This window comes from Falco naumanni, chromosome 1, assembly GCF_017639655.2.
Source record: "Falco naumanni isolate bFalNau1 chromosome 1, bFalNau1.pat, whole genome shotgun sequence".
Classification (NCBI taxonomy): Eukaryota; Metazoa; Chordata; class Aves; order Falconiformes; family Falconidae; genus Falco; species Falco naumanni.
The window spans coordinates 87,736,417-87,762,617 of record NC_054054.1 but is presented as its reverse complement, the minus strand read 5'-3'; the positions used below and the strand labels follow the sequence as shown (position 1 = coordinate 87,762,617).

At 42.3% G+C, this 26,201-nt stretch overlaps 1 protein-coding gene and 1 long non-coding RNA gene across 5 annotated transcripts; one reads left to right on the top strand and one right to left on the bottom strand.

Moving 5' to 3' along the window:
* Positions 1-8,577: 8,577 nt before the first annotated feature.
* UBE2L3 (ubiquitin conjugating enzyme E2 L3) lies at positions 8,578-24,201 on the top strand. 4 transcript variants are annotated; one of them, XM_040603467.1, is made up of 6 exons: positions 9,406-9,429; positions 14,538-14,597; positions 16,439-16,556; positions 17,137-17,232; positions 19,820-20,006; positions 23,388-24,201. In XM_040603467.1, the coding sequence occupies exons 3-6, from the start codon at positions 16,440-16,442 to the stop codon at positions 23,540-23,542; spliced, it is 555 nt and encodes a 184-aa protein (XP_040459401.1). In that variant the 5' UTR covers positions 9,406-9,429; positions 14,538-14,597; position 16,439; the 3' UTR covers positions 23,543-24,201. The 4 variants fall into 4 exon arrangements, with proteins under 4 accessions (XP_040459428.1, XP_040459409.1, XP_040459419.1 ...); XM_040603475.1 differs by lacking the exon at positions 14,538-14,597 and having other exon boundaries at positions 9,078-9,429; XM_040603494.1 differs by lacking the exons at positions 9,406-9,429; positions 14,538-14,597; positions 16,439-16,556 and adding an exon at positions 8,578-8,706.
* On the bottom strand, positions 9,436-19,813 carry LOC121092448. The gene is made up of 4 exons (XR_005829287.1): positions 17,690-19,813; positions 14,865-14,951; positions 12,296-14,650; positions 9,436-11,913 (listed from the first exon to the last, which is right to left on the bottom strand). It is a non-coding gene; the product is annotated as an uncharacterized LOC121092448 (long non-coding RNA).
* Positions 24,202-26,201: the final 2,000 nt, after the last annotated feature.

The window sequence follows — 26,201 nt, the reverse complement described above, 5'->3', positions numbered from 1 at the left end:
AGTATTGTAAGGATTGGAAACCACCTCTGCAGTTTTATTTGCTGTAAGAAGTGCTTCACTTTTTAAGTGCCTGGAGTCTTGTATTTGCTCCCTTCTGCTATGTTTAGGTTTAGATATTTCTTTGTAGCATTGCAGGCATTGAAAAAACAAAAGCAACACCCAAACAAACAAAGCCCAAAAAACAAACAAAAAAAGAACACAAAAAAAAACCAAAAACAAACAAAAAAAACCCTCAAACAAACAAAAACAAGCCATGAAACTTGCTAAGTACAGTAACATTTCTGTAAGGAAGTGTTCTCCCTACGCTTGGCTGAGGAATGCGCGCTACAAAGTCAGGTTTGGCTCGGAACTGAGGCTTGTAAACGCGCTCTTCCAGACTGGAGGCGGACGGAGGGATGCGCGCAGGCGGGAAGCGCCGTCACTTCTCCGGAGGCAGCGGCCCGGCCGCCGTCGGGCACCGCCGCGGTGACACCAGCACCGCCAGGCGCAGCGGCGCGGCCCTGCGGGGGCACCGGGCGTTCCCGGGGCTCTGCTGCCACCCAGCGGCCGCGGCCCCGCACTGCCGCCCGCCGCTCGCCAGGGGTTCCCTCATCAAGGACATCCAGAAGCCGACCCGACCGAACGCTAGCAGTGCTGCCTCTGCTAACCCCCGAGCGGCAAGCTTGCCCCCGAGCGGGGGTTCTGCGCTGCGCCTAATACCACCAGCAGCCGGTAAGCAGGGGTTCTCCGTGCCCCCCCCGCTAGCTGCCGCTCCCAAACCGGGAAGGTTACCACAAGCATATTCCGAATTACGGGTGGGTCTGTAGGTCCTTGCGCAGGCAGGCCGAGGGGCAGACCGGTGCCTGGGCCCGTGTCAATGGAGCCGGCGTAATGGGCCCCCAGCCCCCCCAGCACCTGGCAGGCCGGGGCTGGCTCCCGCGGAGATGGGCAGCATCCGCAGAGCCCGGCACCCGCGAAGTCCCCTCCGCATCCCAGGGATTCATTCCTGAGTTACCTCTCAAAATAAACACAATGCAAGGGCTAAATAACTTTAATAAGGTTTTACAAGTTTATCCTTCACTAAGTGGTGGTTTTGAAAGCAAATGCTGAAAAAATACAAGAAATAGCTTGTTTTAAGTAACCCTTTATTACAATAAAGATATCTCCCAACATCCCTGTTTTCAACAAATCTGTATCTTAAGACAAACAATGAGATAGGTACAGAAATCAGTAATGCTTTGAAAACAGTAAACCTTCCACCAATTTAAACAAATAGTCATCTTAAATGATGTTATTTAAATTTAAATATTTGAATATTCACTTATTTTAAAATATTCCACATTTAATTTAGCTGTGAGCCACCCTTTACAGCATTTATAGTTAGAGCCGATCACACTAGAAATAAGGCAAGTGTTTATATATAAAAAAAATTCAAGTTAAGTAAAACACTGTAACATTTCAAGCAAACAAATCTCTACAAGGAAAATTATTCAGTGAGCTACATAAGAAAATTATTTTTATTATAAAGTGCACAACAGGTGACTGATTCTGGTTGTAAGTTGGTGCAGGGAGACTTCCCCGTATGGGTGGAATTGCTGCAAAATCGGATCCTTAGTGCTAGCTGAGCAGAATCCTTTCTTGTAAAATGTGTGCTGAGCAGAATCCTTTCTTGTAAAATGTGTGCTAAAGAAAGCTCTTTCTTGACTATATGTAGTTCTTATAGTATGCAAAGTTATTTAACTCATGTCTTAGCAGAAGAATGGTTTTGGCAGTCACTCTTCTCTGCAATATCAATTAAGACATACATATTTATGGTACAAATGTCTGTATTTAGATCTAGAGATAGAAAAGAATTGGTACGTTAATCCAACACTTGATAAAGCAATGAAAAAACTACTTAATTCAATTGGAACAGAAAATGGTGCATTTGTTTGGTTTTCTAAATACAGATCTACACCATACAGGCATCTATGGGGGAAGAGACATTTGTGTGTCAACAACTAAAATCAAAGAAAGCTTGGGTTTTTTTTTTAATTAAATAACACAAATTTAATTACAAAGTTTGCGCCAGATAAAATAAAATGTAGTGAGAACAACTATGTGAGGTTTTCTTCTATTGGCTGAAGAAAGGAGTGTCTTGCATAATATTAAACTCTCATGTAAGCCACCAGGGCACTTCCAGTGTTGGAGATGCAACTTCTCTTTGTCCACTGATATACACGGCAATTGTATTCCTTTGGAAGATCTTCCAGCATTAATTATCCTTGATTGTCAGCTGATAAGTAAAACATCCACTGATGGGCCAGGCTCCACTTGAACATGAAGTGGAGCATGAGGTAGTTGTGTGGTTGGAGTAACAAATCTCATTGTTGCTGAACTTTGCTCCTGCTTCTCTTGGTTAATGTGCCATTTCATGTCTTCAGGCCATGCTTTCATTTTTGCTTCTTGATGGGTGTTGCGTTGCAAGCTTGGGGAAGCAGACCAGTAGACCTCTGCCTTTGCTGCAACTCAGTTTCTTTCATTAAGGTACACAGTATGCAAATAATTGCTGCCCGGCATCCAAGTGACCTCTGTTGAAATGGGAATGATGCTCCTAAGTTTCAAACATTCTGGAGTTATTTTGAAATCTTTCCGTACTAGGATAGCATGCTGCTTCTTATCTGAATTGCCTTTTTCTGTTACACTTCTAATTCTAAACTAGAATTTGGTAGGTCTGATTTTGTAAAATCCAAGTCTTCAGTTGCTGAGCTGAATCTCACATTCTGGCTGTATTAAGCTACATTTGGTGTCTACATGGCTAGCACAAGCAGAGGCTCCCAGCCAATAATAATACTTCTTGCAAATTGTTTGATTAGAGTGAGCTTTCTTGGATAAGGTCCTGCTGCATGATTAAGAGGAATCTCTGTGTCTCCTGGTCTATCAGCCAACACAGTGACTCAGATCCCTTTGTCAAGACCATCCCTTTTTTCCTCCATTGCTCATGCTTCTGCTGCAAAAAAATCTCACTTTGTGACCTGCAAAAGCTCACTTGGTTCTAGATGCTCAGAGCATATCATCACGTCATCCTTTGAAACTTCTGTCACATTAGAGGAGACCTGTCCTCCTTTGCCATCAGTCAGCTCACCCCCAAAGAAACCATTCTCATCCACATCTCAAAAGATAAACACCATGTTCTCTAGTAGTTAGAGGAAGCCCTACTTCAGGGTGCTTGTTAGGACCATCAAAAGGGTCACAGCTGTGTCAAGCTAAGGGTGCTCTAAATTTTGCAGGTGGTTGTCTTGGAGACTCTAGGATTAAGGAATATTTGCTCGTTACTGATCCCTGTGTCTCATTTAGTGTCATCAGCTGAAAGAAATCAAGACCTGATTGCCCTGAAAGCGGTCTTATGTAGTTGCCTGGATCTTTCTTCTGGTTGCTTGGTAGTGGAAGTGGTTTAGCATTTTTCTGCTTGAGCTGCTTTTCCTCCTGCCAGGCTGCCAGACAGCTTCCCTTCCTCAGAAGGCAGTTCCTATTCTGAAGGATGCTTCATATTCTGTGCAGGGACCCTGGGGGTGGCTGTCCCTGCTGCCTGCATGCTGTGCTCTGCCACAGACCTGCCGCTGCCTGCCCATGCTGCTAGCAGGGAGGCCGAGCCACGCAGCACCACGTCTTCACCCACAGCCTCTAGCAGAACCACCACGCTGTTCCCTTCCTGCTAGAGGTGAGCATCTTCTAAACGCTTGCAGGTTTCCCACTGCTCTGCGCTGTGGCTTTTGGGGAGAAAGGCAATATTTTCTGTAGCGCTGACTGGGAAGACTGAGCTTCCGTTTAGCCACTTGCCAGATTTTTTTAACTTCTTTTTCCTTTCCTCTGCTTATTAAACTGTCTTTATCTTGACCCAGGAGCTTTCTGACTTTTGCTCTGCCTCTTCTCTCTGCTACCCTGCTGTGCTTAGCTGCTGGCCAGGGTCGTCCCTTAGCAGTGATGTTTTCAGACCCATGCTTAGCAGAGACTGCACCAGCACAGAGGGGAGCGGGGAGGGATACGATGGTTCGTTAACAGGTCCAGGTAGCGCTGGATAGCACATGAGCGTGGGAGGCTGTGTGCCTGGATAGCAGCTTAGCCCAGTGTTGGTCAACTACTGGGTCTGCTGTTGTTTCAATCCAAGCAGCTGTACTACTGCTTAGTATTTGTTATTGTACTTAATTTAGAGAGAAACAATTTATCTGTAGAGCTGTTGGTCTGGTGTTTGTTCCTGTATCCTGAACTGTCACTCAGGAGGGCCACCAAAACCTTCATATCGGGACAGCCCTCCCCCACCCCCAAACTAGGGCAGGGGGGCAATTCTACAGACACAGGGACCTGCCTGGCCTCAGCATTCAGAGAAGCCCCCAAGATAATCTGCCATAAAGTGCAATTAAATGGTCTTCCAAGAAATGGCGCACGCTTATCAGCTGTCCTGTCTCCTGGGTTATTCAGATGGATGCACCACAGGCTGCTCAGTCTTTTACAGTGTGAGATGGTCTTTCTTCATGTGATATTCAGAGTTTCTAGCACTGTGGAACCCTATCTCTGGTTCAGGCTGATAGAAGCTAATGCAGCATGAACACAAAGCTCACATGCTTGCGACAAAGTTCATAATATAGCTGCTGTAATACTTTGTACATTGCTGCCGTCCGTTTTCAGCAGCACACTCAACAGCTGCTGTTGAAACACAGTGTAATTTGGCAATGATTTTATCAAAGCTATTTTAAAACATTTTCCTACCAAAATCTTGTCAGCACAGTTATGTAGTTATGAGAGAATGTTTTTCAAATTGCTTTGTAGCACTAAGGAGCTGTGGAGCTGCTGGCCCCAGGTGAGGTCTGAGCTGAGCAGTTCTCCCGTGTTTTCTCTGCTCCATGCCTGTTTACGCAGTGCTGACCAAGGCCGGGGTACAAGCTCGCCCCTTCTTTCATGCTGCTGTGTTTCATTACAAGGCAGCTAAAAACAGTGACACACATGACTTCCTACGCTACAAATTCCTGCATAGTCCGTTAGGTGTTACGGGATCACGGGTGGAAGGAGAAACAACTCACAAAGTTAAGAATGAAAGAAATCGGTCATGAGCTGGTATATTCGTAGTACTAAAAGAGTTGGAGAATCTACTAGGGCTTGTGCAGCGTTAACTTGAGCTGGAGTGCAAAGGAAATAAAAGGAACTCCCTTTTTTTTTTTTTTCTTGAAGGCAAAGGGGACTTCATGTATTTAGTTTTTCATAAACAGTTAAGAAATACTGAATTTAAGAGGAAAGGGGTCTGTGTAGGACATAATCACTCTAATTATGTGACATACAAAATGCAGGAGGAAGAAAATTAGTTTATAACTCCATAGTAGATACTTACCTAATAGAAAAAATGTCAGATAACAATCATCATATATAATTAATTGCTTTTAAATGCTTGTCATTAGAGATCTAAGAAACCGAAGGAACAAGAAAACCCATATAAAAACTTTAATTTGTTGGCAATTTTACAGGAACATAAGATGGAGGAGTGTCAACAAAAAATAAATTTACCATCTTTTTTTAAAGAAAAAATCCATCTTAGCTTTAACAATCCCAATGAAGAGGCATATAATTATTTCAGGCAATAATTATTTTTATAATTTTTTATTTTAGTTGCTCCTGGAGATGAACTTTGCCCTTGTGGATTACAGGTAGATCTCTTTAGTGTGTTTTGCATTAATTAGAATCCCTTTGAAAACTGAATTCTGTCTATATTCTGCAAACCAGCGTATCCAAGGAATTCTGAATGTAAGGAGTGTCTTGTTGGACCAGAACAGAGATCCATCTAGACCATTACCCTCTCCCTTGCCGTGGCAGCAGAGGATGCTCTATTAATCACAGTCTGTTCATCTACTCCCAAGCATCCATAATTATGACTAGGCATCAATTAGAGAGATCTAGATCAATTAGATGATGATTCCATGCTTATTCTCTCTTTCTTTATCTGTTTATAGACCTGTTACCCAGTTTGACTTGTTTCTTTTTGAAACTGCTGACTGTTGGCTTTACTGCAGCCTGTGGTAGGGACTTCCAGACATTAATTGCCTGCTGTGAAAAAAGGCACTGTCTTTTGGATGTTAGTAATGCCTGATTAGTCTCACCGTGCGCACCTTCATTCTAGAATTGTAACATCTGGTAAATAACAACTTTGTATTCACCTTAGCCACTACCTTTATGATTTTGTAAGTCCTGATGATATCTTTCTTGGCCTTCTCCTCTGCAGGTGGAAGAGCCCCGGCCATTTTAGTCTCTCCCCGTATGGCACTATTCCACACGCTTGAACATTGCGTCTGCCCTTCTCTTTACCTCCCCTAATGCTGTTGTATTCTTCTTGAGGTGTGCAGACCTGTCCCACTGGTAAGCAAGATGTGGGGGTACCCAGGTTTCATACAGCAACCAAATTATTCTTATTCTTTCCTCATCCCCTTCAGTTTTCATGAGTTGTTTTGTTTTCTTTAAGGTGGCCATTTTGTAGCAGTAAAAAAGCAAGGAGAATTTTTTTCTAAAGCTTTCAAGGGTTGGGCTGTGTTGTGGCTCACCTGTTTGGAAAGTTTGATTATACAGTTTCTTTTTTTGAAGTTGAACGGTTATGTTCCTGCAAACGGTGAAAATGTGATAAAAAGTTACCTTTGGGAGTGGGCAGGCATAAATGTAGTGCCTGGTTCCTTGATGCAGGATAAGCACTAAAACCTGTGTTCTGGATGCTCTTGATTGTCAATTAAATTAATGGATACAACCTGGAAACTACACCAGAAAACAGCTTAAAAAGATGCAGAACCATCTGTAAAACTCAGTGTAACTAATGCCTGGGTCTGGTTGCTAACGGAAAGGTAAAAGGTAGTGTTGATGAAATTTTGTCTGAAAGGAAATTCCTGATGCTTCTTCAAGGCTGTACAACAGCATGTCATGACTGTCAGAACCGGCATGCCTGCGAGATCCAGCAACGTGCGTACAGCTGCACAGCCCCTGTTCATCCTGTTAGCGCCAGAGGATCTGCTCTGGATCCAGTCGGGAACTAGATACTGAAAGGATCCAGGATGCTGGTGGCAGGTATGTGAAATGTGCCTAGTTCTGTGTATACTTCTCAACCACCTGGCTGTAATAAAGGATTTCAAAATTAAGTGGCAATGTGTGAGGACAGCTACACTCGACAACAATTTCTTAAGAACTGGCTGGGCTATTGTTAGTTGTGTGGGTGGTATTTTTTTCTTGTCAAAGGAAGTGCGGATTATCTTATAATTATCTCAGATACTTTTGACACTGTCTTACAAGCTATACATTCGTGGAGTAAAATTACAGACAGTAAATTCAGAATTCCCTGCAGTGCTTCTAGTACTGTCTCTTGTGTGGCAGCTGTGTCTCAGTGCAGGCATAGGTGAGGGCCTATTTGGGGGGAAAAAAGTTCAGAGAATACTCGGAGACATACAGTGGTCTTGGAAAATTATGCAGTCAAAGATGAGATGAAGATATGAATAGTCTTGGCAAATAAATCAAGATAGTATCTGAAGCAGCTTGGGTTTTGTATTTGTAGACATTTGGAAAAGTAAGTTGTAAGAACTGTTCTTCCAAGTTACCATGGTATCAGGTTTAAGTATTTCTATGTTTCAATATCATATAATCTGAACTAGCCCTTTTATCAGATGTCAGCATTTTTAAATCCCCATCACCAGCATCCTGTTTCAGCAGCACATCAAGAATCCTCAGGGCCTCTGCAGCATGTTTTCACATGGTGTATACCTGCCCATGATCTTTGAATATGTTTAATATTATTTTAAAATTATTTAATAATACCCATATGAAGTAGGTGAATATTAAGTTGGTTCCTGTAGGTGCTGTAGAGCTTCATTAAGAAATGTTAATTGAGTTTTGGAGCAATAAGCACTATATTAATGTAAAATATTATCGAATAGCTGTTCAGGGAGTAATTTTGAGGTAGCATACTAGAATCCTGTGCTTTATAATTAACAACTTTTGTTGCATTTTTACGTGTTTTTGAAAGTCCCTTGTAACAACAACATTTCCTCTGCCAGGTTGGCTGAGTCTGTCAAGTGGCTTTTTGAGCTTGGGACGAGTCACTTCACCTAGAGGTTCTGTAGGACAAGGGTCTCATCAAGCGAGGACACTGATGGGGGGATGGGGAATAAGGCCCCGGCAGGGCAGATCCCGGAGTAATTCCCGAGTGCCCTGGGTCAATGCCTGAGGGAGCAAGCCAGGTGTCTGGCGACAGAGCCTGGTGGCATTATAGTACAGGCGGGTCCCGCGGCTGCCCGGGAGCCCTGCCGTCCCTCCTCCCCGCCGCCCGCGGTACATGCGAGCCCCGCACCGCCACCTGAAAAGCGCTGACGGGCCGGTAACAAACACACGCGGGCGAAACCCACCGCCGAGCGCTGGAGGGAGGGCAGGGCCCCGGGCAGCGGGCGCTACGGGAGGCCCCGGCCCGCCTCAGGGCTGCGCGGCGGGGCCGGCCCGCGTCCCCCGCGCCCGACGGAGGGAGACCTGCGGCCCGCCGGTCCCGGCGGGCCGCAGGTCTCCCTCCGTCGGGCGCGGGGGACGCGGGCCGGCGAGGAGCGGAGCTTGAGCCGCGCCACAGCCCCGCCCGCCGCCTCAGGAAGCGCAGGGCTTTAGCGCCCTGCCCGCCGCCGCCATGCATTGTGGGCCGGCAGCAGCAGAGCCAAGATGGCGGCCAGCAGGAGGCTGATGAAGGTAACAGGCAGCGCCGCGCCGGGAAGGGCCGGCGGGCGGGCGGTGGCGGGCACCCTCCTCTGCCCCGGCGCCCCTCCGGGGGCAAGGGGCCGCCTCCCCTGCCGCGGCACGGTGGGGCGGCTTCCTCCCGTCCCCTCGGCGGCGCTTCGGGTCGGGGCGGCCGGAACGGGAGCAGCCGGCACTTAGGCCGCGGCCGTGAGGGGCCTGGCTGCCTCCCCCGCCGCCGCCCCGCGCCCCGGCAGCCGCCCCGCGGCCCCTGGCCGCCGCCCGGGGCTGGGCGAGCGCGCTCGGCGGGCGCCGCCGGGCCGCCCCGGGCCGCTCCTTCGGGGGGGCTCCCGCGGTGACTAAGCAAAGAGGAAGGGCCGGGGGGGAAGGAAGCGCCGCTGCCGGGACGCCTCGGACCCCCGCCCGGCGCCGGTCCGGTCCCCGGGGCGCTCGGGGGGTCGTCCCGCAGCCGTGCGGCCCCGGCCCTGCCCGCGGGGAGGGCCCGGCCGGGCGGTGGGTGCGCCCTCCCTCCCCCCCCCCCCCCGCTGCCTGCGGCGGGGCTGCCGCCTCCCCCCGCGCCCAGCCCGCCGGGGAGCCTTCCCCACCCGCCTGGCAGAGAAATCCTCCGGTGTCGTTGTTTCGGGAGCAGCCTCGTCCCTGCGCCGGTTACGGGCTTTATCGCGCTGAAATATGGACCCGGGTTCAGAAGTTTCCCTGCTCGCTGCGGACGCGGTGGTGGTTTGTCCTGGCTGTGTTTGTTTTCCAGCGCGGATCGTGCTTGTAAACTCGGCCTCAGCGGGATTGTAACCAAGTGCAAGTGTAGTTTATTGTAAAATGTTGCTGGGGATTATGTTCCGCTTCGTTTTGCTTCAGGAGTAAGGTGGTACTTGGAAAGAAAATGGTATCCGTTGCCCCCGAAGCGTGCAAGTTTATTGTATGTGTTGTATGTTGTTGCTAATTAACATCACAGAGCGTATGCAGTGGGGTTGCCGGGGACGTGCATACACAGTGGTGTAAGATTTAGCCATCTGCGGAATGCTATGGCGATGCCCTACGGTGTCTGCGTGCAGAGTGACTGTGACATACAACAATGAACTTGACAGGCTGGTCCTGTAGAACACCGGGCAGAGACCCTGTAACTGTCAGGCGGTGCTTCAGCCTTATTAAAAAACCTGTTCCTGTGGGGTGCAACATAACTGTGCTCTAAGATCTGACAGATACATGGCCGATTCTGTTAAACTTAATCTTTAATGCCATTTTACAGCTGGTTTCGAGGTTGTGTACCCCTAGTAGGGCTGGGATTTTGCTAGGACATGTAGATGGCAGGTTTTGAAGTTGCATTTCCTTAACTGTGTAGGTACATAATTAACCATTATAACTTGGTTATCTTTGAAGAAACCAATAGCTCAGCAGTGCTTTCATAAGGCTAGTTCTGTTATTTTAAATGTGCTGAGGAGTGATTAAAAATTTAATAATAGATATATTGTGTGCAGTGTCACTCATATTTTAAATCAGTAGGCATAAACCTTTAATTGTCCTTAGGGATCCTGATGTGATGGCATTAACTTCTCTTGTTTAATTTTTCGATAGCTGTTAAGTTTTGTGACAGCGTTACTGTCATGATCAGTATGTCTGTTGCTTTATAAGGTTCCCCTTAGTTTCAGATAGTAAACAACCATCTTAATTTTGTATTTTGTAAGGCATCTTTTTTTCCCTATTCTGAAAAAAAATGTATTGTTCAAAAGCACATCACTACTGCTATGGTGGAAAAAAAATCCAATTATTTCTTCTTTTTTAAATGTAAAATAGAACATAAAAAATTGAAGGGCACGAAAAATTGTTCTTAATATCTGCAGTGCCTCTTGCTTCTCAGCCTCCACCCCCCCCACCCCCCCCAGTTCCACTGCACTTCTAAGCATTAGTTAGTACTTTAATCTTTCACTAAAATGCCATAAAAATGGGCTTGACAATGTGACCTTCTTTTCTAGAAAAATGGTGTGGCCGTTGCTTCTCGGAGGGAGTGGTATAGGAAGGAAGGAGACATTGATAACTTCCCTCTTATATTTTTGCTTTCAGTTTTTATTGCCAGACATTTGTGGATTGCGCATGTTGCGTGTGGTTTTTATGCCAGTCCAGGAGCTGTGAGGTGCTGTACCACACCACTTGTAAAGGCTGTTAAATAAGCAGCTGTCGTCATGCCTTTCGGAGAGTCAGGTCAGCCAAAACGGCTTTGAGTTTTGCCATTCATCTTGGTAGGAACAAGGTAGGGCTCTTGTACAGATGATGTAATCTGGATTGCTGCAGCATGATGTTTTGAAGGTCCAAACTTGCGTGTGTATCAGCCTAATATCATTGTTTAAGTTCCAGATTCACAGATCCACTTTAAAAAGTCTAATATGGAAGAGTCGGTGGTGTGTCTTTTCTCAGCATTGTAGAGTGGTGAGTGATGATAACTAAAGGAAATAGAGTTTTTCAGTGTGTCGCTCAGTTACGTTTAAAATAATTTAGGAAAAGCATTAACTGTGTTTTTGTTGAGCTACATAGAGAGTTTGTCTTCGGTAAGTGAGAATAAACTTTGAACCTTTTATAGGTCACATAAAATAAAGCAATTCCCATTTCCTTAAGGTCTTGCCAACATTTTGCAGTACTGCATTTTTTCTGGACTCCTGTCATGTGTCATAGTTACTCATATTAATCACAATGGCTTAAAGAGACTGGATGTAGTAAGTTCATAATAACACACTCTCTGCTCATAGAAAACTGAGGGCATAGTTCCACCTTCCAGGTGGAGATGGGGGTCCTTTCCAGATTGTGGAAGCCATTTGTATCTCCTGTTGGCAAAACTCCTTGTGAAAGAAATATTACCAATTTTGCCATTGTACTTGCACAGTTCAATTTTAAATATGAAGTCAAGTTATAACAAGCCTTGTTATCTCAGGGTTTGTTTGAGCAAATCACGTTTCCCGGGCCAAAGACCTTATTTACGGCCTGTTTTTGCAGAGCTTTATACCATCAAATAGTCTTAACTGAAGTTTTCTCTGCTGAGTTACAAAAAAAAGTCAGTGGAGGTGTGCCCTTCCCAGGAGCACACCTAAGTTAGCAAAAATGTGAAATGAACATAGTTAATGAATCATTTTCCAGTGACATCTGAGATGGAGTTTTGATCTATGAGCCACCATTACACCTCTTCAAAGAGCCACAGTTGTCAGATCTTGACTCCTCCTGAAATGTGAGAGGTGGGAATAAAGAAGTCTTTGTCAAGGATATGTTGTTATGGATGATCTCTTACGGTTTAGGGTAAAAACAGACAAATAGGGAGTAATTATATTTAGGGAAGGATCTAGGGCTTCTCTTTTAAGGGAGCTACTTTGCTTCACGACCCTTTCTTGTAAAAAGCAAACTGTCTCCAAACATGTATGATTGGGAACATAGATCTCCAAGAGACATGCCAGGGATTTCAATGAAATGCTTTTCACAGTTGCCACCCACTAATGTAAAACAAGCCGCTCTCCATGTAGCGATCTGTAGCTAAGTGCTGTGTGGAGAGGTGGTGGGTAGTCGCAAAGGGAAGGCTATTTCCATGCTGGATAGTCATAGTACTTACTTGGTGGTGTAGTAAGTGTGGTACTGAGATGCACTTGGAGCTGCTCCCTTCCCTGCCAATCTCGGGTTATGGTTGAGCGAAGGTGTCTGTAACATCGGTGCTTTTGTTTCCCGGTTTTTAGGAGTTCAGAAGTATCTTTAGTATTAAAAATTGAAAATAGAGTTAAAAAGTAAACAACGCTTCACTTCTGAAGTGAGGTACGTAGACAATTATTTTATCTTACTGTTTTTACTCTGCTTCCATAATTGCATAGTCAAACATTTATGCAACTGTTGAACTCCAAGATAAAATACAAACACAAGGCCACACCCAGGTACCTGCTATTGATGGCCTTCAATCCACCATGTGCCTGTAAACGCCATAGCCCTTCCAAATAAAGGGGTTTTAAACAACTTTGATACTTGAAAAACAATTCTAAATTGATCCAAACACTGGTTCTCAGTAACAGGGGAAATAGGGTTTTGAGCGATGTGTGGTTGTCCTTGCGCAGAAGCAAGTTTTCCCTTTTTCAAACTGAGAATTGACAAAATAATTTTTAATCAAATGAAAACACTTTGCCAAAAAGTACAGTTATTCAGTGTATAAAAGACATGTGAGTATACAGGATTAGAACGTTGCAGAGGAAACTTTATTATTAGTTCTTACAGAGCTAGAATCTGCGCTTTTGGTTGGTTTTCTGGGTTTTTTGGTAAAATTATTTTGTAAGGTGTTTTAATGATTCTCTGTACTGTATGAAATTCAGAAAGTAAAACTGGCCAGTTTCTTATCAGTGTCTTGGAGTCTGTTTAACTGTGTCATGCTTCTTTTAGAGACCATATATATTAGCAAGCAAACATAAATTGTAAACAGTAGGGAATCATGGTTTGGAGTTATTTCAGTAGGCTTTTGTTTTTCTTTGTGCATTTAATAGCATTTTGGGCTCAGCGCAGAACTTACTGTAGTTAGTGTGAATGCTTACCTTTACTCTCCTATTCTTGGATTGTACTCCTACAAGCATTTGTCTTCACTGGCCTGGATTTTTAGAGAAGTCACAAAACTTGAAAGATCCAAGGGCAAAACAGTTGCAGGGTTTTTAAAAGACATAACTGCGCTTTAAGCTGATGACACTTTTCTCTTTAACTTCAGACATTTAATCTTTGCTTTGGACAGCACAATAATGAAAAAAATGAAATCCTTATTGATTATATATGAGAGGTAGCATGTACTTTTATGACAACTTCAGCATTATACCTCAAGATCAGGTATCACCTCTGAAACAATGTTTTCTCCATTTCATGTGCTGTGTGTAACTTTCTCCGAACATACCCAAACTACAAACCACCCATCTCAAGAAAGCCCCCTGAAAATAAGACATTTCTGTTTTACAAATGAGAAAACAATGCAGCAAGCTCACGTGCAAGGTTGATAACAGAGTGGGGAATGAAGGCTAATAGAAGTTCTTGCTGCCATCCTCTAACCTTTAGTTACACTCCTGCTGTGCTCCTTATAATTATGTTACTTGGCAAGATTAAGGGGTGGAGGACAAGAGAAGGAATTAATCTATTTACTGTCTGCCTAGACTCAAGTATTATTTTAAAATACCTGGACTATATCCTTTTACCTCATAAAGTAATTTTTGTCCCTCTGGAGTTGCTCAGGCCCATGTCAAATGCAGTATAAACTTCTAATCTGTGCTATTTAAAAGTACAGCTTATTCACTTTGTTAGCAGTACATTTGTGCGGTAGTTGTGTCTGCCTCTAGCTCTGAGGCAGTCAGAGCTGTATTGTGAGATCTGGCAGTTGTCAGGGAAAAAGCCAAAACAGCCCCCCCTCACAGCCTTAAATTGTGAGTGGTGAATCTCTCACCACTGGTGGTGCAGTAGACTCAAAAAATGACTTGAGCGTGTAGTATCACGTTGCATTTGTGGGGATAGTAGCATGGGAAAAAAAGCTATTTAGAAATAAGTTTTCCAAATAAGGGATTGATTAATTTGGAGTGACATAGGAAACCTTAAATACTTCTAGCATAAGAGAAATTATTTTCTTATGCACGTAGTTCAGGCAAGTCCTCTGCTAAGGTGGGCTCGATTCTCCATGACTTTGGCAGCCCTGCCTGCGTGTGAGGGAAAGGATTGCCTGGTTTGTCCCCATCTATCCCCTTCTCGGGCTGTCAGTGACTGGCGCAGGAGCGGGGGCAGCAGCAGGAGCACAGGATATAGCCCTGATACACTGTAGTAACTTACCGCTTCTTTGCTTTTGAAAGTGAATCCTGCAAAGGCTTTGGGAGTCAGGTTAAAGAGGAAGATGTCCCGAATCATTTTCGGTGAGTTGTTTAGTGGCTTCTAGGCTGTTTGATTCCCTCTCTCATGCACTGGACTTGAGGGAAAATAGGGAGCGGTTTGCCTATTTGTTTTAAAATTTGCTTTCATACAAAGTTTTACAAATTTGTACCGATTTGTGTACCGGATTCTTACATTTCTTTCAGCATCCAATTTCTTAACCTAAATCTAATTATAAAATATGTGTGTTTAACTTTCCAATAATGTGAAGCCATGCTTTTCTAATTTGTTTTATTAGCTTAATAACATACCTGAATTACAGAGTCCTGGTCCTCCCTCTTTCTGTGTCTGGACAGTTGCTCTCTGGGCCAGCAGCAGTGTAACTCCATCAGCTGAACCTGTGATAAAAGCTTCTGCATGGAAGCTGCGCTCCTGCTGGGACACTACGGGGGAGATTTCTGTCCTATGTATAATGTTTTTAATATAGTAACTAGAAAATTGTCTAAACCCAGTTTCCTTTCCCTGTTTTAGAGTGAAGGCACTTGTGATGCACGTTTATTCATGTTTAAATGCCTGCTGGTTAATTGGCTTATTTTGTTCTCGATGTTTGATGTGTTACGCCTATTGTGGAAAGGGATTTACCCCTTTTACATGGTGTGGAGCAGTGGTTTGCCGGGACTTCAAAGCTCTGTAGGTGTAGAGAGTGAGCTACTCAAAACGATGCTTGAGCGAGTTATTCTCCTGACCTCCCTGTGTCAGGGGAGAGTCAGTCTGGTGTCACTCAGACTCGCGCTGAGCACCCAGAGCCAGCTGTAAGGTGGCTGTGTGCATTTGCGGTTTCAGTGATCGTAAAGGATCTCTTATAGCTGCAATAATAAATGTTATTTTCTTTGAATATTTTGGTTTGCTCTGTATCCCTATACATGTGCTTCATGGGATTATTTTTTGTGGGGGTTTTATGTGTTTTCCTACTTTAAGGAAATATGATAATCCTCTTAGGCTTTTAAAAAAAAAAAAATGCCCAAACTGCCTGTGATATTGTGTGAATCTAGCAGCAGTGGAATCTGGGAATTAATCCACAGGTCTAGACTAAATAGTCCGGCTTAGTGTCATGAACGTTGCGTTGGGCATCATTTCAATATCCAAAACTTCAAGGTTAAACTTCTGCATTCTGAGGATGCTTTTGCTTTCGTAGGTACAGCGGGTGGGAATGTAAATGTTCATCTTCTGATATGTGGCTGTCATGTGATTTTTGTTTGATGTGCATTTGGAAATGTCCTTTTTTCTTTCGTTTTGCGATTTATCACGATACTAAGTTTATGCAAGAGATTACTGCTAGTATTAAATCTGCCAGTCAGATGCAGAAAGGTTTGATGTAAGATGAACACAGAGAGAGGTAGTTTAGAAAAAAAACGACAAACCTTGGGCAGTACAGGACTTGTACCTGGAAAATTGATCTTTTTTGGGTCTCAGGGTGTACTGCCTTTGCTTGTAGCTGGCATTTTTATCATAATAATATACAGTCTAGTTTTGCAAATACGCTAGGACCCAGGGAAGGACTGTGTGCTGGCGGAGCGCACCAGTGTTGCTGTATAAGCAACATTTTTCCTAACCTATGTAGGCACACAGGCATGTGCTTCAGTTTTGAAAGCACTGGGAAAGTGTTATATTTCACTGTGGATGGCTTGATTTTGAATTAAATTCCCTTTAAGATAAAGTGCTGAATTCAACACCAAAGGGCTATAACTATTAAGGGGGAAATGAAAGTGGAACTTTGAGGTGTTTTTTAGGTCTTATGAAATATTCCAGGGAACACTTGCTACACTGGGGCTTATACATAATTTTAAATATTAAAATGCCCTAATACTTGTTTTGGTGTTACCAGGATGATCGCTAACCGATCAAAAATGGCTCGTCTGGTGACTGACCGGTACAGGAAGATACCTCTCTATAGCTGTATCGCTCTTGAACAAGATATCTTAATACATACTGTTAACTTTGAGGTACAAAGCAGATAAAGCTTCTTTAGTTATTAGTCTATATAAGGCTAGTTTGGCTTAGGTATTTTTCTGTGTTTGCATTAAAGATGAACATGCAGCAGTTTGTTAGTTTTCAGTTGAAATAATCGGCCTGTTCAGTGATTTTGTGTTTAAAACTGTTATGAAATAATTCTTCCAAATCACCATTTTTCCTTCACGCAGGCCCTAAGTTGCGTTTTATTTCTGTGCTTCAGAGTTAAAATGGTCTGTTACCGAAGACACTGATTTGCATTTGACATATAAAACATTCTAAAATGCATTTTTTTAATACTTCTATTTCGTTGTGTCTGTAACAATGTTAATAACAAGGCATCTTTGTATTTTCCTGATGCATTAAAAAGTAAATTGAGGGGTTTTTTTAATCTCATCTTAGATAATTTTACTTTTCACAGGTACAAAATCTTATTTGTGTGGGTGGCCACTGCTAAAGCTTCAAGCTTCTTTAGCATTAAAGAAACCCACGTTGATCTCTAAGCATTTTGAAAAATAGATATGAGTATCTTGCCTATTACTGTTATTAACGTACACTTTGCTTTCTTTTCAGGAGCTTGAAGAAATCCGCAAATGTGGAATGAAAAACTTCCGTAATATCCAGGTTGATGAAGCTAATTTATTGACCTGGCAAGGGCTTATTGTTCCTGTGAGTATAGACTGCTCCTTATTCTAATGAGCTTTAAAATAAAATGAGGATCATTTGTTTCTCATAAATCCACAATTCAGTAGTGCCGCTGGTGACCATTAGATAATTTTTGCACCCTGACAAGAAACTCCTTCCCTATTATAAAACCTGGATTTCAGAGTTGGGGGTTAGTGCAAAAGCTAGTTGTGCACAAACACAGTCTAGGTGTGTACTACAGTATGTTAACCATGCTCTGGGCAGTGAAGTGTGGCTTGGATTTAATTCTTGTCTCTTCTCTTCAGACATGTTGTGTAATCTTGGGCAAATAGTGTAACCTTCCTGTCTTGTTTTATATAGTGTCTTCTGTGTTTTGTTTTAGCGAAGTCTAATAATGTTTGTAGCTGTTTCTCATAACTACTCTGAAGAAAAATCCGTATGTGATTGCACGGTGGTGTAGAGTTCTCTGGCTGATGCCCACCTGGATGCTCCATAACCGTAGGCCTGGTCCAACATACGGCTGCGGCTGGCGATGGCTTTGGGCTTGGTGGTGGCCCTGGGTTACTTGGGAGAGGTGCTGGGAGGGGGAAGCAAATGAAGTTTGTAATATATGACATGAAGCTTAAAGTACAAAACCTACATCATCATAGGAAAAAACCCTGAGGTATTAAATATTTTGTTTATTCCTTACTAGATTTTTTTTAAAAATCAACAAGATTTTTAGCAATGTTCATACAGAATTACTGGGAAAGATAACTGCTTAGAAGTTTTTGTTGTATGTAATGTATTTTGGTTTTGGGAACAACTGTTAGTTTTTAAGGGTGTTTGCTCAATTGAGAAGGAAATTGAAGATAGCTTGCCAACTTCTCTTTCTGTTCTAAATTGTAAAATAAGGTAGTTTATGTACTGTGTGTTGAACAGGTACACTATCTGTTCGATTTAAACATCGAAACGAGAATATCTGCCCCAGGCTCTTTGTTCTTGTGACAGATGCTGTTGCTGTACCGTGAATTTCATTTCACTTAATCAAAATTGCTTGTTACAGACAAACTTTTGCAAAGCAAAAATATTCCCGGTGCATGTGAGTTGTTTGTCACTTGTGTGTCAGTTTCTATAATTCTGCTTCTCTCCCTTGTCAGTGTCAAAATAAATCTAACAAATTATTGGAAATCAATTGCTTGAATATTCTGTGGCTTTGGCTATTTAAAACAGTTCTTAAAACTTTACATACAGTTTTCATTCAATTTATTGGTGATTTGTAGTGAAGAACTGTTCTCACTGAGAGTCAAGCAGAAAACTGACATTTTTAAGGCAGGTCAGTTCCTATATCAGTTCACTGAACATCCTCAGAAATTACAGCATGTGATGGAGGCAAGAACAAGTGAGCCGTGGGAGGAGAGGGCGCTAACTGCTTAAGTTGTCACCACCACCAAAAGTTACTTGTTAAACTTCCAAAGCTTTTAGGGTTGCTCGGGTAAAAGGTGATTGGTTTTTTTTTTTTTAAAGCCACTCCAGTTACACTTCCCCTTGGCTGCAGAAATTGTGCTGTATTTCTTAGAAATGTGCAGCACAACCAGATTTCTCCATATGGATGAAACTAAAATTAAGTGTTTTCTGCTGAATAATTATTTCATAGAACGCTCCCCACCCCCAAATATTGGTAAACTTTTTTTTTAATTTCTGGAGTGGGTTTGATTGCAGGGAATAGTCTGTTTGCTAATGAAGAATGTGTGTGATGATAGTTTACAACTGGAAACTCGCATCATTTGATTCTTGTTCCCAGAGTGTTTGGAAAGGCTTCCTGCCATTGTTACTGTTTTCAGTGCAGAATGGCATTTTCATAAGCTTTAAATGTAGCAAAGGTTTGTTTTTCTTCTGCAGTTAGCATCTGAAGCAGTATCAATAGTCTAACAGGTTTTCTAAATGAGGCTCTGGGCACCTTTTTCTGTTTCAGCATGAAGAACTACTTTGCTTACTTCACGGTTCTTTCATCGTGCTCCTTCAAAAATGATCTGGTACGAGTGGGTGCTAAAACTGCATACAAATTCAGAATGTTCACTGCGTCTGCTGATGAGAACATCTATCTTTAGTACCAATGAATGCTCAGCAGATTTTTGTGTAGTCAGCACAAAAACGTTCTCGGAACATGTAGGGAAATCTGACAAATCAAATTGCTTTGCTGTTCGTCCCACCATGTTGTGAGACATGTAAAATAACTAGGTTTAGAGAAACCAATTTCCCTTGTCAGGTGTCCTGTTGGTATCTTGGAAAGGGCTTACAACATCTTTTGAAATACAAAGTTGGGAATAAAACTACTTATTAGCGAGTCTGGAGTAAATGTGATTGGATGCTTTCTAACCAGTAGCAACGTCAGCCACGCTGAGGACAACGGTAATCTGCTTTTTCCGGGGTGAATACAAATGTCGAGGTGGTATTGCCTCTCTCTTACCAGATAGGTTGAGATGGTTCCTGGCACAGCCATGGCAGTGTGTGTTGGAAGCAAGTGCCTTTAAAAGAGGTTGTTTGATAGGTCGAAGTCAGGAGCATGCTTTTTCTTAACTGTATCCACTAGAGTATGCCAGATTCTTGACATTCTGCCTTCTCGTTGCAGGACAATCCTCCATATGATAAAGGAGCCTTCAGAATCGAAATCAACTTCCCGGCAGAATATCCATTCAAACCTCCTAAGATTACATTTAAAACAAAGATCTATCACCCTAACATCGATGAAAAGGGGCAGGTTTGTCTGCCAGTAATTAGTGCTGAAAACTGGAAGCCAGCAACCAAAACTGACCAAGGTAGGACACCATGTGGAGAAAAAACTGGATACCAAGAAACTTTGTATTGTGTTTAAATTTACAGCTAATAGTGTTTCAGCTTGTCAGCTGGTCACTGCTCTTACATTTGTTGTCATAAGGTTTGTGTCATGAATTGCACATTGTAAGCACAATGTGCAACTCTTTTGGAATCTCATTTTGTTGTTGGAACGTAAAGTAATGATGCTGACGTGTGGCATTTCCACCTCCAGGAAACCACAAAACTCTTCATGCCTGCAGAGTTTATTCAGGTAGTGTCCTCGACATACCTAACAATTCTGGTGGTAGTTTGCGTTGCTTTTTAAACAGTGACTTTATAATCCAGAGGTGTTCAGTACTTCCTGGATGTTGGAAAGAACAGGGTCTAAGTCCTCAGGGCTTTGCGTATTGTATAGTCTCTGCCATGTGGTTTGGTGGTTTGAACATATGGTTTGAAATATCTAGGGAGTCATAAACAAAACCTGAAATTGTAACAAATTAACTCTTAGTTCCAAAAAGATTACTGCTGTGAGGCTTACTGCGTAGGTGTCTTTGGATAAGAATTTAAATATTTTAAGGAAAAAAGTTTCATCAGGCTCTGTGGCAGAGTGTGATCTGAGCTGGCTTTTATTGTTGTTGTTGCTTCTATTAGCTGTTGGGGTGAGAATTTCGTGTTTTCTGACAGTAATGATTAATAATGATTAGTTTGATATTAAGCATATATTATTGCACATACAGAAAGAGCAAAATTTTGTTTCCTTGCAAAAACTGTGTATTTTTTCATAATTCTGATTCAGATTTTGAGGAGCAGTTCAGTTCAGTGCAAGAGCTTCAGTGGCACTGAAGTGTCTTGCTCTGTAGGAGGAAGTATTTCTTCTTCCGAACTCCTCTAAGTTTTTTTCACTTGAGCTGTGTTCCTGATAGTAAACAGCGCTGCACTCAAGGTCAGTGTACTTCTGTATGCTACCAAAACTACTTACAGTTTGCATGATCTTGCCCCAGAGATAAAACAGGAAAATTCCTGTAGTAGTTTCAGAAAAATCATGCAGTTGAATGTTGGGGAAAGTAGAGGTGGCAGCAAAAAGAACCTGTTCAATAGCTCAACAAAGATCTTATGATTTGTTGTTGATCTATCCCAGATTATCAGGGACAAAGATGCTTGGGAGAGGTGAAATGGAAACAATGTGTAGAGGGTTTCTGTTAACAGCTTAGCAGCTGGCTTAATCTTACGAGCCTTTTCTAGTTAAGTAAAGGAATGACATGTCTCTACCTAGCTTGAAATGCAAGTTGGTGTCAGTTGGAGCTATTGAAGCAATTGTTTTCATGCAGGAAGTAGCGTCTCCCTGAGAAGTAGCAATCCCCTCTTTATCTGAGACAGTGAGTAACAACTATGCTAAAATCAGATTTTGGAACAAACCCTGGGTACCAAAATACTGCAGATCTCTCAGTTCCTGCTGTTCTGTGGTCTTGTCTTTTAAGCCTTTCTTCAAGAAGTTTTTTTAGCGCTGGTGTCTGTTGTTACTACATCATTGCATGAACCTGCAACAGTGTAATTATGGCCCTGTTTAAGTGTAGATTTCTTTTTCTCCAGAGCTCTTCTGCGCTGAAAAATAAACCACTCTCTTTGCTGCTTGGGCCTTTTGCAAGGGAATAATGCAACATTATTAGTACAGCATCAAAGTGATTGGCTTTGATCAGTCAGGTGTCAGGAAAGTGGGGGAGATTACATTTAGCAAAAATTATTAACTCACCTTTCACTTACTAAATGTGGATCGTACTGCTGTACTTTTTCCTAATTTATGCTTAATGTTAAAACAGACTGTTGCAACAGTATCGTTTTAAAACGCTAGGGTATTGAGGCAACTCCTGTTAGGATGATCCTAATTTTTTCCAGCTTGTGTTTAAAAACCTTAATAAGACAGTGATGCTTTCTGTGTAGTGTTTTAGCGTGTTTTACTGGGTGAAAAGGGACTGTCACAGGCAGCACTGATGCTGCCTTCATAAGCAGTCTTTAATATGATGACAGTTGTCGTAAGTCCAGGATTGTTGAGTTACTGTGAAGTAACAGAATAACAATTCTACATTCCTTGCAAATCTGTTGCGGTTTAAACTCTGATTTGCAGTAGGAAATGTCCTCGTTTAGCAAAATAGTGAGAGCAGTAATCCTCTGAATTTTGAGTATTTGTTCTGTGTTCCCCATTCCTATCAGGTAAGGGTGGAAAAGTGTGAGCAGGAAAAGACTGGTATTCTAGCATCTAATGGAGTGATAAGTATTGTAAGAACTAACATTGCAAAACTAGGGAGAATCCCATTGAACTACTGAGTGGCAGTTTGAGAACGAACAAGTGACTTTGTCCAACATGCAGCCGAGTTGTGGAACTCCTGCTGCTGGGCGGTTTAGTGTTGGTGTTCCAGGGAGTTCAGGAGGCGGCAGCTGAATAGTGTGCAATGCATGAAGGTAGCAGAGTTTTGTTACACTTGCTTTAAAATACTCCTGAGGTATGTTACTCAGACAGAGTATTACTGATACTGTCATACAGCGAAATGCTCTTTCTGTGTCCCTGCGTTCCGCAGCCTTGCCCAGTTACACATACACCTTTTGGTGGATGGGTATGAGACCTCCTGACTGGTGTGACCTGTCTTGCTCTAAATGGACGTGAGAATGCATATGAGGAAAATGTAACAATAAATGGCACTGTGGTATGGGAGGCTCACTGCACAAATGTCAAGTACAGTTCAGTTATTTTAAGAATGACATTTCCTTTGAAGCAATAGGGGAATGTTGATGAGATGGCTGTAAACGGTGTGGTGAAAAGCATCTTGCAGTCCTTTTCTGTTTGTTTTCCCAGTGTATTTCTACTAGTAGATGTATTTGGCAGTTTAGTCTAAAGGGAAAATTTGTCTGCTGTTCATAGGGGAGGTCAGAAAAATAAAGCTGAAAAAATGGTTCCCACAAGCAGGCCCAGGTACAACTGCATTATTGTGACAGGTCTCGGGGGAAAAAATTATGATGGAAATTCCATCTTTACCCAGCCCCTTTTAGACCAACTTGTCTGTGAAACATTGTTTCTTCCTTAGCCATAGGAGAGCTTTTCAGCTAGGATGCCAGTTACACGGGAAATAATTTGTAGTGTGTTTTGGTCTATTCAAGTTGATTTTGTTTACAAATACCGATTTTTCTGGTGTTCATTCAGAGTCATTGAACTGAATCTTGGCATATTGCTATAGCTTATTCATGCTCTGCTTTTTGAAAAGACCCTAGATTTATGGGGGTGTATTTAAATGCAGTTAAAGCTCTTTTCTTACTGGGGAATTTTGCTTACATTTTGACTTTTAGAAATTAACCATCTTAGTCTCTGACAGTATTTATACTTCTTTTGACAGTAATCCAGTCCCTCATAGCACTGGTGAATGATCCACAGCCCGAGCATCCCCTTCGGGCTGACCTAGCTGAAGAATACTCTAAGGACCGTAAAAAATTCTGTAAGAACGCTGAAGAGTTTACAAAGAAATATGGTGAAAAGCGACCAGTGGACTAAAATCTGACACAGTTGATGTCAGCAACGTATGATAGAAGATCGGAGCAGTGCATTTGAGACACCCCGTAAAGCAGGACTCTATGGAAAATTGACAAGTGCCACCTTTCGGTGTTAACTTGTGGCTGTTACTAACTTTCTACAGTTTTCTTAATCAAAAGTGGGCTAGGTAACCTGTAAAGAAAGGATTAAAATTTAAGATGTTCTAGTTCTGCTTTCTTTGTTTAAAAATCACTGCTTCAATATACTTTAAAGTATGCTGTTTTCTTTTTCTTGTCAGAATTTATCAAAAATATCTTAGACTTATATTCTGCCCTTAAATTGAAAAGGTTGTGGCTGTCATTTCTTATTTTTCCTTGCAGTTCCCACTATCTTGAGTTCATTTAATTCTTCGCTGAACTTTATCCCCCTCCCCAAACTGATGTCTTAGAAAAAATATCCCAGTTCTGGCAGAAAATGATTGAGTGTTTGGCAGTTTTGTTTACTTTTCTTCTTAAATGTTGCACTGTGCTTTGTGGGACTTGTTGCAAGTTCCCCTTCAGTTTGTAACATAATAAACAAAAATCAAACAAACCTCACAAAAACAATCACAAATAATGTCCAGGTCTTATGTAAATCTGGCTGATGTTACCACAAAATGTTTATTAAACGGGCAAACTCAAGTTTTTGTGTGCGTCATTGAATTAAAATGTGGCTTATGTCCTGCTTTTGGAAAACTGGAAAAAAAATTCTGCAGCAGATGAGTAGTGGAATGTGATTACAAACTCCTTTCACTTCTATTTCTAGTAGCTGTGCAGAGTAACTAGGGAAACGTGCACAGAACAACATTGCAGCCATTCAGTGTTTCAGAAACTGGGGACCAAGAGGTACCAAAGTGATAAACTGCTTTTTGAGTTAAAAATTGGTATATTGGAAATGTTAATTTTTAATTCAGATGCTAAATCTGACAGCACTGCTAGTAGTCTTAGAACATTTTTTCCATCAGAATGTATAACAAACATCTGTGTTTTATGGGATGGCACTTGTGCCTCTTCCCAGCCCAATTGCTGTACAGTTCTTACTGAAAATGTTGTGAGAATAGGATTAAGCAATAAGCTGTAATGGAGTGCCCTTCGCTGCTACTGTTCCTGTGTTAAAAACACATGGGTTAGATGATTTAATGAGTACTTCAAGTATCATTCTAACTTAATCAGGCAGAGCTCTTTTCCCGTTGCTCCAGGGCACACCTACGCATGCTGAAGGAAGCCCTTTCTGTTCAGAATTGAGCATCCTTTACTGTGTCTGTTGCTTTTCTCCTGACTGCCTGTCTTTTTTTTCCCCAGTGTAAAGTGCAATCATAAGCTCCAGTCAAACTGCCATACAGTCAAACTGCCGCCTCTTCCCTGCCTGTTGAACTTGGGTATGTTACTGAGCAAACACTTATCTCCAGAAATCCATAGGTATCTGGGAGCACATATCACTTTGATGTCCAGGAAGCCAAGTTAGAAAATCCCTCGCACCCAGATGGTTGTCTGTACTCCTGAATTCAGTTTTAATACAGCCTCTGCCTTTGCAACCTTTCAGAACTAGTGTGTCAAGCAGTAGGTTTCTCTTGGTTTTAATGTCTTGTGTATTTGCTATTTCTTCATTCATCCGTCACATCTGGCTTTCATTTCTGATTTAGTGTAAACAATGACAGCCCAGTACCTCACCTCTGTTGAAAGGAAATTTTTTTATAAGTTAGGGAGCTAAGAAATTTTATGTTTAAGTGTTCTTAGACAGATTCTTTGGCAGGTATATAAAGCTAAACCACATTCACCTTATTTACGGAAACTTGCATTTCCTAAGTGTTTTCAGGCTTGTGAGAGCACTGCCTGTTACCAAATTTTCACATCTTTGTGTCTTCATTTGCAGAAAGTTGGTACTGATTTTGTTTCATTCACGCTCACTCGGATTCATAATAAAATAATGCCAAATTATCTGTCAAACTGAAGTGTGTAACTTCTGCATCACATGAGTCACTGTCTTTTGATCATGTCTTTTGGCATGGGAACTTGCCATTCTCTAAATTTTATTTAAAACAAAACCGTAGCACTAGTTTACTGCCCTCATTACTACTAAATAGTATACCCTCTGGTTGTAAGCCTCTCAGGACAAAGACTGCATTTGTCTGAATTGGTGTGACTTGGATGCTGTTGAAAGGGAACTGGAAGGGCTGTGTCATTTAAGGAACTCCAGTCTGTTCATACAAGCCCATGGCAGTGCTATTCCAGCTGTTCCAATTTCATCTGCAAAGGTCACATAGAAGACAGATGTTGCTATCAGTTCTCTTGGTGTGTTCTTCATAGTTCAATTTCTAAAATTACAAGATGTGTAACCTAAGTGATGGCTTTTGTTTGTAGGCAGCCTTCTGAGAAAAGACAGAGATAAATACTGTACTGTACAGGTGAAGTCTGAGGAGAAAAAAAAAAAAATCAAGTACCAAGTCCTATGTTAACTCAGGAAATCAAGTTCTTGTTCTCTCCGGTTCCCTAAGCCATGCTGAACTCTAAACGTGCAGTTTAATACCCAAAATAAAAACAACGTACTGGTGAAACTACACCCAGGAGTACTGGTATAGGCTTTCTGCAATTCCATTCTGCTACCCTAATAAAAATTGCTCTCAAAGGCTTTGTGGCATGGT

Coding starts and splice junctions, on each gene's coding strand:
- UBE2L3 (XM_040603475.1), top strand. CDS start 16,440: ATGATCGCTAACCGATCAAAAATGGCTCGTCTGGTGACTGACCGGTAC. Junction 17,233..19,819: donor GGCAAGGGCTTATTGTTCCT/GTGAGTATAGAC, acceptor TTCTCGTTGCAG/GACAATCCTCCATATGATAA. Junction 20,007..23,387: donor AGCAACCAAAACTGACCAAG/GTAGGACACCAT, acceptor TTCTTTTGACAG/TAATCCAGTCCCTCATAGCA.